The 14,845-nt window shown below is 42.4% G+C and overlaps 1 protein-coding gene and 1 non-coding gene across 2 annotated transcripts; both read right to left on the reverse strand.

The window, feature by feature from the left end:
• Positions 1-818: 818 nt before the first annotated feature.
• Trnap-ugg lies at positions 819-890 on the reverse strand. The gene has a single exon. It is a non-coding gene; the product is annotated as a tRNA-Pro (tRNA).
• A 163-nt stretch (positions 891-1,053) lies between these two features.
• LOC124283971 (myosin essential light chain, striated adductor muscle-like) lies at positions 1,054-8,105 on the reverse strand. Its single transcript, XM_046720023.1, has 2 exons — positions 7,945-8,105; positions 1,054-2,066 (listed from the first exon to the last, which is right to left on the reverse strand). The coding sequence occupies exons 1-2, from the start codon at positions 7,945-7,947 to the stop codon at positions 1,593-1,595; spliced, it is 477 nt and encodes a 158-aa protein (XP_046575979.1). The 5' UTR covers positions 7,948-8,105; the 3' UTR covers positions 1,054-1,592.
• Between the last annotated feature and the right edge of the window lie 6,740 nt (positions 8,106-14,845).

Raw genomic sequence — 14,845 nt, forward strand, 5'->3', positions numbered from 1 at the left:
CAGCTGTTGACCCGTTTACCGCTTTGATGAAATCCAAAACGGAAATATTGTATTTATGTATCAAGGTTTGTCAGTTTGGTAAACAGTAAATGAGTGAGTGAGTGAATGAAACCCACGGGTGCAGACAAACATAAGCGGGGAAAACCGAGCTTCGAACCCAATCACGGCGTTTCAAGGCGTGCCCAGGGGAGGTAACTCAGACAGCGAATTGCGGTGCCTCGGCAACCGAAGCCCACGTATACGCCAAGGAATGAAATCCGGTATTTAGAGCAAATCTCCGTGTAGCCTTAAGGCACCAGGATAAAGAAATGGAAGCCCAGGTACTTAGCAGTGAGATAACTAAATCTAAATCGGCCATCGTCGATAAGAACATACTATCTGAACCATGTAACGACGATGACCTATACATGCAAGGTCAAGGTGTATGGGTTAGTGAGTTACTAGGTTAGTAGGATAGTGGTCTAGTCTTTAATGCATACCGTCCTGTGTTCGATTCCCTACGGTGGTACCAAGCGTAATGTTGTTGATATGCTAAAAGCGGCATTAACCACACCCACTCACTCACTCAATATTAGTGTGTGTTTGTTATCCTGTGTTGAAAGGACAACATTAAATACTCTGAATTCATATCCTGTGTACTGTCAGTATGTCGTATGCAAATAAACAGCATTCCTCTAAACGAACATTCGACCCTTCATTAATTGCAGGCTCCTGCAAACAAGCTTTTGTTTCAGGTGACAGGCTCATTATCCAAAGCCTGGTGACACACGTGCCTAATTGTTGGCAGACAATCAAAACAGTCATGCACCAAACATACAGGGCTCATCCGGGATTCGAACCCGGGACCTCTCGCACCCAAAGCGAGAATCATACCTCTAGACCAAAGAGCCAAAGAAGATAAAACATCTTTCGATTACAATCTTATTTCAACCTCTCGTTATATGGAACCAATCAAATGAACGGAAAATATCCGCCTTGGATTATCAAAAGGTTGGGCTCGTCGGGGATTCAAACCCGGGACCTTTACTACGGACATAACGAATGCGTCAAGAGTTCGTGATAACCGACTTTATTATGCGTCACACAGCCATAATGAGCAGATCACACATTCTCCAGAGAGGAGCTCAACACAACAAAATTGGTGGTTCGAGACTAAATATTTAATCGGGGAATTTCATTGCACAGTTTAACGCCATAACCTTCGCCAGACATGTTAGATATGTACATTTTCCCATGTAAATAAATTAGGATGTATATACACTGAGCTGTATCAAGTTACACATAGATCACATCATAGAGGCGCAAGTCTCACAACCTGAGGGCCGAAAGACGGCGTTGCTGATTGGTTGAACAGAGCAGCATTGCCTGTGTCACGAAATGCCATTGGTTTCACAATTTCAGTCCAAGACATGACCTTCTCAGGGACATTGCACAGAAGCGGGCCGCGGAGTGGAGTTAATCTTTGCTCTTGGGACAGAGCTTTTGATAATGTTTAGATGAAGGTAACGTCTTTGGTTGGCCTTATATAACAGACCAACGTGGAAGTCATGAGAATTGTGAGACGTAGTTTGGAGAGTGTTTTTATTGTGCGTTTATTTGTCTGGGTAGGGTCCGGCCATAACTCTCGAGATGAAGTCCTCGTACTTGACGTTGCCCTCCAGATCCTCTCTCAAGTCTGTGCACCTGATGATTTCATCAACGTCGTTGTCTGACAATCTGTCTCCCAGAGATGTCAGAACGTGCCTCAACTCAGCAGATGAGATGAAGCCCTGACCCTCTCTGTCGAATGTCTTGAAAGCCTCCATGAAGTCGGCGTAGGTGCCTGTGTCCTTGATCTGCATGACGGTCTGGTAGATGGGCAGGAACTCCTCCAGTTTGTAGTTCTTCTCTCCGAACTTTTGAACACCTCCGTTCTTCATGATGGTGCTCATTGTGGGGTTGAGGCCCAGACAGTACAACATGTCGCCGGTCTTGGCAGCGTCGACGGCGCCATCACGACCATCCCAGAAATCGAAAAGGTCGAAGACCTCTGTGACCTCCTCAATTTCGTCTCGTGATAATTCGGGCTGAAAACAATGGTAGAATATTAGATATATGAAGACACAGAAAATATTTTCGATTTCGACACTATCAACACTGCTGCCCTCGATTATCTGTTATTGCACAAATACACCGAGATCCCCTTGTAACAGAAGACCCACGAAAACGAGTTGCCATATTGGTTTTGATTAGTAACCAAAGAATCATGTTAAGGATCCTCTTGTTTGAAGAAAAGACTCGAGAAAATTACCAAGAAATTGTTTCATTTAAAATAACGATTAATCAATCTTTAGTCAGTACTTAAAAAGGCCACAGGCCTGTAGTACATTTAAAGTTTACATGAGTAGATAGAAGTCATTTACAAATTCTTTTCCATAACAATCCTTTTTCTTAAAGTTAAACTCCTAGCGAAACAGATGTACATTGCCAGATGTTGTAATAATGAGTGGTAGTCTCTGTTACCACTGAAATTAACTTTCTCACACTTGGATGCTTATAATAGGATGGCTTTAGGTATTTCGTTCGTAGAGTCGTATAAACAGTATTCATATTACATAATTGACATATTCTATTTAAAATATAAAAGAAATATTGTGTGTGTAAACTATCCATATGTCTGTAATGAAAGGCATTAGCAGAAAGCTATCACGTTTGTTTTGTTTGCCAACAGAACTGGTTCTAACAACGCCTATTGATATTCATGATTAACACTGAAACAACGCAGCCTATCTTAGTAAAGCGCTTACACAAGATAGTTCGCCACTGTTTAATAACTATATGAGAGCAGGTGCTTTTTTCATTCCCAAACTCACAACCATAGTATCATTCTAACCTCCTGCAACTCCGTTGCCATGGTAACACTTTCTTGTAACGAGCTACTAAAGGAGGCAAACTTGGTAAAAAGCAAGCTCTGGGAAAGTCTGGCAGTGAACCCACGCACGACAGGCGGCGCTGTTGTTACCTCTGACAGGCAGCGTTTAGTCGTTGTTGCAGCGGTACCCACCACACGTTAGTTACTGTGTCGGGGGAAGGCAAGCTGTAATTAGAACCATGTGCCCGCTACGGCACTGAGGATACCTGGCATGCCGGGGAAATTGAACCCCTCGAGGAGACAAACACGATACCTGTACATGGGATGATGTTTGGATGCATGTATACCTCGAGAATTCAAAACGCCTATCGACTTCCACCACGCATTAAGATTACACATACATGGCGTGTTTACATACACGTACATGGCGTGTTTACATACACGTACTTGGTAGTTTAGATCAACATTGTTTCTTTTTTGTTAACGTCGCACTCAAACGAAATTCTAGCAATTCTAAATAATCGTATCTGGACAAGACAATACAGTGACAGCCAAAAAGCAATCACGTCAGTGACTACCCGATCCCGTTATTCGCTTAATCCGACAAGCATTGGTTGGTGAAAATCAGTTCAAACTTAGATCTTCACGGATGTGTTTACATTGAGAGCCTTTTAGGTTTGCCAATGACATCGTAAGGTCTTTGTTTTAAGAGTGTTGGGATTAACGCCGCTTTAAAAACTGTTTGGCATGTTACGGCGTAATGTGGTTGGAACGTTATGCAGGTTATTACGTTAAGGTACTGACGTATCATAGAGACAGACCAAGGACCATCGGATCCTGGTGTGACAAAAGGGCGATAACCACACGGCCACCCATGTCTGTGATACGACGAACAGTTGACGTGTGCATGTGTGTTATGTGTTGTATCAAACGTTGCAGCAAGAACAACGTCGACAAGGTTAAACGTTGATGACTGCTCTGACCTTACGTTGTCTTGCAACGGGGTTACCGTCAGCACAATGGTACCATTGCGATTGGCCTACCTCAAGAGAACGACCCCCTTTTCGTCTGACGTTACCGGAGCATTCCACCTTAACGACCATCGATACCATGACAACACTGTCTCCCTAACGGACATCGTCACCTTCAAAGTGCTATCTCCCTAACGACCATCGTTACCTTCAGGACACTACTCCCTAACGACCATCCTTACCTTCAAAGTACTATCTGCTTAACGACCTTCGTTACGACGCTGTCTCTTGTCACAGCACTATCTCCCTAACGACCATCGTTACCTTCAAAGCACTATCTCCCTAACGACCATCGTTACCTTCAGAGCACTGTCTCCCTAACAACCACCATCGTTACCTTCAAAGCTACTGACCATCTACCCTAACGACCATCGTACCTTACCTCCTAACGACCATTCACTGTCTCCCCTAAGCACTACTCTCTCCTAACGACCATCGTTACCTTCAAAGCACTATCTCCCTAACGACCATCGTTACCCTCATAGTACTATCTCCCTAACGACCATCGTTACCTTCAGGACACTATCTCCCTAACGACCATCGTTACCTTCAAAGTACTATCTCCCTAACGACCATCGTTACCTGCAGGACACTATCTCCCTAGATAGTGTCTAACAACCATCGTTACCTTCGTAGTACTATCTCCCTAACGACCATCATTACTATCACATCACTATCTCCCTAACGTACCCGAGAAGATCCGGGTTAGAATTGATCTTCAGTAACCCATGCTTGTCGTAAGTGGCGACTAACGGGATCGGGTGGTCAGGCTCGCTGACGTGGTTGATACATGTCATCGGTTCCCAGTTGCGTAGATCGATGCTCATGCTGTTGATCACTGGATTGTCTGGTCAAGAGTCGATTATTTACAGACCGCCACCATATAGCTGGAATATTGCTGAGTGTGGCCTAACGACCTTCGTTACCTTCGGTGCAATATCTCCCTAACGACCATCGTTACTTTCATAATACTATCTCCCTAACGACCTTCGTTACCTTCGGTGCAATATCTCCCTAACGACCATCGTTACTTTCATAATATTATCTCCCTAAAGACCACCGTTACCGTCAGGGGAATATCTCACAGATCGTAAAGACAAAGATTGAAGAGCACCACACGCCTTTAAAAAACTGACAAATGTTATTTTAACAGTATTCCTGTATGTTGTTACACCACTCGCCATAGCACGTAAACACAGCAACACGAGACTCATAAGGTCATAGATAATGTTTATCCTTAGACTTCATCATTATTTAGAAACGTTTATTAATGACTGAAATATCACAAAGGGAATCCCAACTGAACCAAACTCAATCATGTATAAACTTAAATTTGACTGAATAGTTAAATACTTGAACACAAACTTTCGAACAGCTGAACACCCACTTGCATATTCAACACTGAATCCATTAACCTCATTCTGGTGCTTCAGTGCATCATCATGGCGGCGAGGTGACTATTTTCTGGCGATGCATTCTAGCGTATGGATTTCAGAAACAAACTATAGCCGGTAATAAGCTAATGTGTTAGTGTGACTTGTGTGTGCCGTTGATTACTCGCGCAGCAGCACATGTTTGGAAGTGGAATGAGGGACGCGGTAACCCGATCCCCGTCCCCCCGACAACCAGTCAACTGCCAGAGAGGGAAGTAGTGCCAACGCGTAGAAATACCCACGTTCTTTGTTTAACGTTGTCTGCTCCAGGCTCATTAGAGGAAACAGTGCACCTACGCAGGCCAGCACCTTATTTATATGGCATCTGCTTACCGAACCGTTTGTAATTAACAAACTCGCAGACTCACAGAATGGTTTGATGTTATCGTTCTTGAAAGGGTTCACACATGTTGGGCACTGGAAGAGGTGAAATAGCACGGTGGTGTGCGCTACTGTAGAGTTTCATACACATATGATATACCAGCTACCGTTTGAATACAGATCAAGGTGTGATGCTGTACGTCTTGAAGATTAGCATCAGATGTGATAGTATAAGTACGTACATACATAGTTCTTCCAGTATGTTTTACCTGCTATTTAATCTTTAAAAACGGATAGGGCACTATGTAATCTATGTCACAGTCCCTGAACCACATATTTCCCCCACTGTCTATCTCCCCTGGCAATGCTAAAGCCCTAAATGAAGCAAAGCTAGATACCCTCAGGTTCTGAAATTCCCATCTCCTTTCAGTTTAAATGGGTTTCATCAAATTTATATATTCAGAGACTAAGCGTTAGTCTAGGGCACAATGTTGAAGCTCATCAAAGAGCAAGTAACCCCAGCTCACTCACTTACTCATCAAAGAGCAAGTAACCCCAGCTCACGAACGAACGTAATTCTTTATGATATACAGAACAGGCACCATTCAGTTAAATATAGCACATTTTTGCGGATGGAAAATTCATCACTTGGCTGTCTGAAAAAGGCGATAAGGCTTCGCTCTCCGACTTTTGTTGATCGGTTTTGTCGTGCATAGTGTAAGATAAGCGTGAGGTAAGGTATCAACATATGAAAGATAAGTACAGCTCCAGGGAATAGACGTACTGTCAGACTAACGCTAAACATTATAACTTTGACATAAACAAATATCTCCGTATAAACTGAACAGGAGATGGAATCTTCAGAATGAGAGAATCATGGGTTGTTGTATCACAGATGGGGTGATGGGAAGGAACAATAATATGGTTAAAGGACTGTGAGACAGGCTACTCTAGCATGTTCTGTGCGGTAAGAAGGTTCCTGAAGTAAGTTCACATTCTTGTCGTATGATGCTGCATGGTCGTTGCGACATAACGGAGAGTCGTTACAGACGTCACCGAGTCTAATATGTAATGCAATATTCCTTTATCGATGTTACGATGTCACGATCATACCTGGATCATGCCGGGATATTCCCCGTTATAACGCTGATACGCCGTGATATAACGAATATACTGTACAAAGCGTCGACTACTCACTCACTCACTCATACTTACGGTCACACTTACGCTACGCTAAGATTGCTTATTAAAAAACACCAAGCGTAAATAGTGTGTCGGCTACTTATTTTCGTAAAAACGGTAGTCATCTGGCTTCTTTGTGTAGAATTTTAGAATTTTGGAAATACAATATAGGCAAACTTTTTTATATTTCGTCAGTCCGACGTTTCGATAAAGATTCTTGTACCGTCGCCAAGCAAGAATTCATGCAACCATAGTCTTGCTTAACAATGGTACAAGAATCTGTATCGACACGTCGAAGTCGCGAAATAAAAAAAGTTTGGCAGTGTTGTAGTCGACTGAATCTATACTAATCAAAAGAAACGATAGATTATTTCATGTATCTTAGTAACAGGTAACCTGTCATAATATGACAGATTAATTATAGTAATGGGGAAAAATCGGATAGTTCTTAGCTTCTTTTGAGCAGTGCATCTTGATGGGAGAGAATTTAACCTGTAACCCAACCCGCAGCGACAAGGTATCAGAGAAATATATTATGAGCGTAAAATAGACGAGCGCGAACAACTGCTTTTGGAGATACCGGCCTCCGAAAGCGTCTATCATCTCTGTCGGCATAAACAGAACATCTTCTCCTCCAGCCGGTTTTGGCTAAACACTTTCGATCACGTGACTTGAACATGAGAGTCAGATAAAAAAACACAAGTTTAAATTCCCCAAAGAATAAAAGATAAGGTCTTATTTATACATTCTGCTGGTGAAGGGGAAATGTCGTTTACACGATCTCCTTAAATGTGTTATAACTGTTTAATGCAAATTCTCTGAAATAAACATATATGCAAATATATTCAACCACAGATCTACATAAGATTACATCTCATTAGATAAGACGTGATGTCTGTGATAAAGAGACACGCTATTACTCAGCCATAACGTTGACTTAACCAATGACCTCTAATGCCCTTGATAATCCAAATAGGGCTTAAGAAAAACCGCTAACGTTATTTAATGCTTTATGGAATGTAAAAAAGTGAAGGTATGCAAATAGTTTAAATTTTTGAATTACTTTTAAAGAAGAGAGTGCAAGATGGTGTATAACATTCGTGAAGGTAAAGAAAGGAGTACTTACCATGGTTATGTGTTGAGCAACCGACGGAGAAGTCCTGAGGCGTTGAAGGGCTGAGAGTAACTGAACGTTCTGCACGGGGACGGGCGACGCCGCTATATTTATACCACACTCTGAACGTGGCCATACTAGGGGTCCGCCATGTGCCGCGATACCTGAGACGGGGCTGCATCACCACGATGGGGGGTAGCCTGGTCACTGCCGGGGCAGGGGGGTTGTCGTGCGGGGGGGGGAGGCGTACGATGATGTGGTCAGTAAGGGTGGGAGATATTAAGTTTAGCGTTATAACGAAGGTGTATACGTAATATAAGCAACGCCGGTTGGTGGTGACAGAGATGAAGGTTCCAGATACATGACGTTATGACGGGGGTGGAGCTATTCCGGGGTGGGGGTGGGGAGAGGGGGTAAGTAAATGTGGTATCTTTTCAGTGCATTAAATTCCACTGCAACAGGAATATTTATGACGTATATTCGAGTTTTTCGTTTTGAAGGACGTGTTGTAGCAATGCGCTGCTGTGTAGTGGCGTATTGCGATTGTTCAAGACTGTATATCATATTACAAGTGTTATCTACACGTTCACCATGTTTCCCTGTAATTGCCGTGATGGTGTTTCGTGCTGAAGAAGTTGGTACTTGCTATCTCTTGGAGACAGCAGTGGCACACATATTCATCACTGTTTTTTTGAAGACTGCATGGTTGTAACAAGACCTATTATTGGAGATATGCGCAATGCTCTGACTTGGAACTATAAAAAACCATCATACGCTTTGTGTGAAGATTTGATTCTTTAAGTAGATAGCTTGTTTCTACTGTTAAGCTAACATTTGTTTCAGCTTCGTTTTGAGAGTGAGTGAGTGAGTGAGTGTAGTTTGACGCCGAAAATAGCAGTATTCGTGCAATATCACGGGACAACAGATACAGGCTTCGCACACTGATAAACGGAACCCTCTTCGGAGGGACAAACGAACGGTATAAGGACCTGTCTCTCTAGTTGCCCCTCAGCTTTGTGATATCAATGTGCATGTCAGGTTGTGCCGCTGCATACCACAACAAGATACCACTAGAAAAACACTGTTTTCCTGACATGGGTTAATTTGATCCGGTAGTCAGGCTCTTGCTGGTTACGTGCCACCGTGACCCGGGCCGTTGTTCTTGTTTTCGATCACAGGTTTGCTTGACCCAGAATACGATTACTTACAGGATAGGGTACAACTAAATACAACGGTGACTGCAGCATAAAAGAACATCTTTTCACTTGCTGGTTACTCCACATATTCTTGCATACCACCCTCTAAAATATGCAGTAACTGACTATCATAGCGTGAGCTAGTGGGTATTGTTTTATGCCGCATTCAGCAATATTCCAGCATTGTCACTGCTGGGGTCATGTCCTCCATGTGATCGGCTGATTGCTTCTGGCATCTTGGGGCGGTGGGGTAGCCTAGTGGTTAAAGCGTTCGCTCGTCACGCCTATGACCCGGCTTCGATTCCCCATGTGTGAATCCCATTTCTGGTTTCCCCCGCCGTGATATTGCTGGAATATTGCTAAAAGCGGCATAAAACTAAACTCACTCACTCAGCCAGATAAGCAACCTATCAAACTAAAGCACAAATAATAATTATAGGATGTACAAATACGCATTAAAACCACAGAAACACCACATAAAAATACCAAATGTTTAAAACTACTGCGTGAAACACCGTGTTTAGCGCGTTGCTTGAGTTTGTTTGTTTGTTTGTTTGTTTATTCAGCAATATTCCAGCGACATGGCGGCGGCGGTCTGTAAATATTCGAGTCTGGACCAGACAATCCAGTGATCAACATCACGAGCATCGATCTACGCAAATGGGATACAATGAAATGTGTCAACCAAGTCATTGAACCTGACCCGTTAGTCTCCGTTTACAACAAGCATGGGTATTGAAGACCAATTCTAACCCGGGTCTTCACGGGTACGTGGCTTGAGTGTCGAGAAACCAACTTTTGGAAATCCGTGTCGATATGTGCATATTTGAGTGAATTCAATGTAGTGGACACTTAATGACAATAAATAGTGGATAGCGGACACTCAGTATTCTAGCACTAATATGTGTAGGTAGAGTATGATATACACAGCACAAATATTATATAATTCACGAAGAACTAACATAACATCACTACATTATTTCATCTACTTTCGTTAAATTGTTATTATGAATTGTTTTACACTGGCTGCCCTGGATTGACGTCTCACCCTGGCGACTGTTAACAGAACATACTTTGGTTTCCCTCATACACGGCCGGAATTGACTAGGGAGGACACGTACTGCCAAGAAAAATTGTACACCGCAACAGAGTTGCGCCCCTTCCTGGTTTTAGGATCCGCCGATCGTATGCACTTACTCCATATTCTCTCCGACTATGATTCTTGTAGTTTTGACACCCCCATTTACACGTTGTTTGGTTCTCAAAGATGAATTCAACACTCATTCAACAAGCCTTTAGGATTGTTAGGCGGGGATAAATATGATATTTACTTCATTAACAAGGGCGGTAGAGCAGCCCGTTAGTTTAAATACGCAGCTCAACCACCTCGAAGGCCTAGGTTCGATTCCATACTATATCATAGATTATTTCAACAAATACAGGCGTATTTGAGCAAGATATGTTACTTAAGCATTTTCGTCAACAACCACTTTTCCTTACTAAGCAAAATACATCTTTATCTAAATTGTACTCATTCATAAGCCACGGTGTGTAAAACATACATTGCCAACTACTGAAAACCTCTTCATTAAATGAGGCACGTGTGAGTGCTTCAAATGTCTTCAGTAGATTCTTCAGGTTTGCAAGCATTCTGTGACTTCTGTGATAAAGAAACACATATCATGATGGATGTAAAATCTTAATGAGCATACCTACAGATAACGAACCATAACCCGGTGAAATTCAACCTTTTTGTGTGTGTTTTAAAAATGTTTTTTCCAGTTTACTCATTTTGGCCGCGCTACGCTTTGGAAGTGAGCCTTCTACGACAACCTAAAGTCTGTTTCGACAACTATTCGCTGGTCTGGCACATGTAAATTTATCTAACACAGACATGATATAAATTCAATTATACACTGCATTTATCTGTGTGATACATCAAGATGGTGATATCAATTTGACACTCAAATCATGGCAGACTTCCTACGAATTTGAGTTAAGAGGAACAGACGTTTTCCTGTTCAAAACCGTATCTTTAGAAGCGTCGACAGTGACAACTGGCAGACTAGTCTGTTTTATGCCATTCAGGAACATTCAGGTTACAACGAATCGTCAGGGTAAGATACTACACCAGGACAGCCTGTCTCAGTCTCCTCCTCGTAATATAACAGCAAGCTATATCGAACACGCTTATAACGAACAGACGGATATGACGAATTGCTTGTTTGGTTCATGCCAATTGCTCTATATCTTAGTCGAACTACGTTTATAAACGAGCTACCATAAGTGGTCCCTTTGAGTTCGTTATAACCGTATACTATATTCTGATACACTTCTGCTATAAATACCTTTTGAACCACTGACGTTTCATGGTATTTTTGATGGTATATTATATTATCGGTCATCTTTTAACCAACCAGTAATTGAAATGATGTTTCAAGTGACTTCAAACTTGTATCTGTTCATGAGTTGTGTCACATGTAACCGGAAGTTACAAGGAGCGAGATGCACATTGTTCGCTCTAGTTGAGGCAATTCATGGGTTATTCAAATTGGCATCATAGAGCAACTGCGCACTACTAATTGCGCAATTGTTTTAGTGCTATAGTTTACTTAGTTTTCATGCGTATCGGGGGCTGTGGGGCAGCCTAGTGGTTAAAGCGTTCGCTCGTCACTCCGATGACCCGGGTTCGATTCCCTACATGGATACAATGTTTGAAGCCCATTTCTGGCGCCCCCCGCCGTGATGTTGCTGGGATATTGCTGGAATATTGCTAAAGGCGGAGTACAACCATCCTCGCACTCGCACACATTCATGCGTATCTGTAGGCATCTTAATGTGTATTGAATAATGGCGGTGTATTTGGGTTTTCCGCACAAACATGCTGCTTCTCTGGAGGTCTGTGAACCCAAGGTTATACACACAAAACAGCTTAAATTTTGTTACAATTTCTTGTTTCTGTCATGGAGCTTTCTTAACTACTGCAAGGTTCAAGGAATTTGTTTGTTTGTTTTTAATGCTGCACCAAGAAATATTCTAGCAGACAGTGGTCAAGTATCGACCTGACAATCCGGTGACTGACATCAGTAGCATCGATCTACTTGGATACCGTATTACGATGACCTGATTGATTCTTCGAGTCATCGAGCGTGATAACACGATGCCGTTAGTCGCGTCTTATGACGAACAAGTGTTTTATATATTGAATATCAGTTCTAAGCCAGATCTTTCACCGGCTCACTCATTTAGAAATGAATGCCCGATACCCGACATCAAGTCAGACAGACGGACAGACAGGTCAGGATCTGGGTCACTGCGCAGGTCTTTTGGTGGAACTTGTAAACGCAACGTCGAGGACAGACCAAGATATAGACTCTGAGACGCGAACCACTTCCCCTTCTCTACTTGACCACCTGTGACGTCATCACCTGTGACGTCATCAAGAACCGACCAAACTCTTCAAACTCTCAGTTCATACACCTGATAATAGTGAGTGAGTGAGTTTGGTTTTACGCCGCTATTAGCAATATCCCCGCAATATCACGGCGGAGGACACCAGAAATGGGCTTCACACATGTGGGAATCGACCTCGGTCTTCGGCGTGACGAGCGAACGCTTTAACCACTAGGCTACCCCAACGTCCTTACACCTGATAATAAACATGTTGATCTGTATATGATGAGTTCTACTTTATCATATTAAGCTGTCGTTTGTGCTTTGGTTATGTTCCTCTGTATATTCATCCAGAGCTTGTAGAGCTCCCGGACCTTGACGAGGCATGTAGGTATATGTACACCGAGTACACAAAATTGTCATAAACGAAACCAGAATCCAAAGAAAACATTACAAGCCCAGTTCCGATATTAAAAACAGCAATTATGGGAAAATGCATTTAGCACTTAACGATTGGCGCCGTGTGTTTGGATATGCGGTCTGTTTCAATACCGCCATGACAATCTCCCACAGCTCCGCACAGTGTTGTAGCAGGGTTCGCAGAAGATAGCAGACTGCGGCATGTGCTTGGAGGAGGGCCAGATAATATTAGTGTTTTTACACCGACTATACAGGAGATGTGCGGAGTTAGGGGGGAAAACACCGGGGGGTATTAGCTGCCGACTTGTTATGTTCTGTTTCAGATGTGTTCTGTGTCAGTAATATGATTCACGTGAGATGTGTGACTGAGATATGAGGGGATGCTTGTTACTTCAGGAATGTTAGCGGACACGCTGTTCTGTGAATAGGTCATGCATATTGTCATGCAACAATTTTTCTGCATGTCCCCTGACTGCGCAACCATCGTGACAATAATGGGTGAGTGAGTTTAGTTTTACGCGGCTTTTAGCAATATTCCAGCAATATCAAGCTGGGGACACCAGAAATAGGGTTCATACGTTGTACCCATATGTGGAATCGAACCCGGGTCATAGGCGGAACGAGCGAACGCTTTAACCACTAGGCTACCACACTGCCCCCATAAACATACTGAGTGAGAGAATATGGTTTTAACCCCTTTTCCAAAGATATCAGTAATAGATTAGGAACCTTCAAAGATTCGGTTTGGAATCCAATGATTTAATGAGCCCACTGACGGGATCGGGTGGTCAGACTCGCTGACCTGGTTGATGCAGGCCATCGTATCCCAGATGCGTAGACCAATGCTCATTATGTCGATCACTGGATTATTACAGAGCATGATGCTGTAATTGCTGGAAGAAGGTTAAACAACAAAGAAAAGGTGTTAAATGAAGTTTAACGTTGTTTCTCGGACAGCCAAACAAAAACAGACTACGTCACTGTTATATAAACATAATTATTATATACAGTGCAAGAATGATCTATGGTTGAATCACATTTTACGTGTTTACAATTATCATCATCTATGGTAAACCAGAATTCTGACATCAGGAATATTTTTGTTTTGTTTTGTTGTTTTACATATTTCATACAAGGTTTTTGATTCATTTTGCTTTACGCAAAATTCTTTAGCTACACATGCAAATTTCAAAATTCAAAACTGATTTTTAGCAGATTTGTAAAGGAAATGAACATTATATACAAAATAGAAAAGGACATAGCTTTTACAAACAGTGATCAACATAAGTTCTCTCAAGCTTGGATGTTACGTCATGTACTTTTTGCATCACTGGAGCAGCAAGACCATTGAATATATATTTAACATGTGATACGAGGCCAGCAGATTCCTATCCAGTTGCGTGTGAATGTAAGTGTGTAAGAAGATGTGTGTTTGTCCTAGTGGAGAGAAACCTTCTTCCTCTGTACATCCTTTAAACACCCACGAAATACACTATATGATGTATTGCATGCTGGAACTCACATTACCCCGGGTGTGAGCTACCCCACTTGTAACAGGGAAGGAGGACATGAGGAAAATTTAACTTGTTCAACGCTAATTCAATCTGGTTACTTGGATCACAAGAGGAAATTATTAGGTATTAATCATTAGTCCGTCATTGGTACAGGGACAATGCAGAAGCCTATGAAGGTTCGGGTTCGACTCCCTATAAGCACAAGGCGTGAAGCCATTCTGTTGTCCATCCTTATCCCTTCAATTTAAAACCCTATCATATTGTTTGTTTGTTGTGTAACATCGCACTCAGGAATATTAAATATTACAGCAATATAACGCCGTCTGTTAACAATGGAGTCTCGAACAGACAATCCACTGATTGAGAGCATCGATCTACACAATCGTATAC

Source organism: Haliotis rubra, unplaced genomic scaffold (assembly GCF_003918875.1).
Source record: "Haliotis rubra isolate DU_JTF1 unplaced genomic scaffold, ASM391887v1 Scf326, whole genome shotgun sequence".
NCBI lineage: Eukaryota > Metazoa > Mollusca > Gastropoda > Lepetellida > Haliotidae > Haliotis > Haliotis rubra.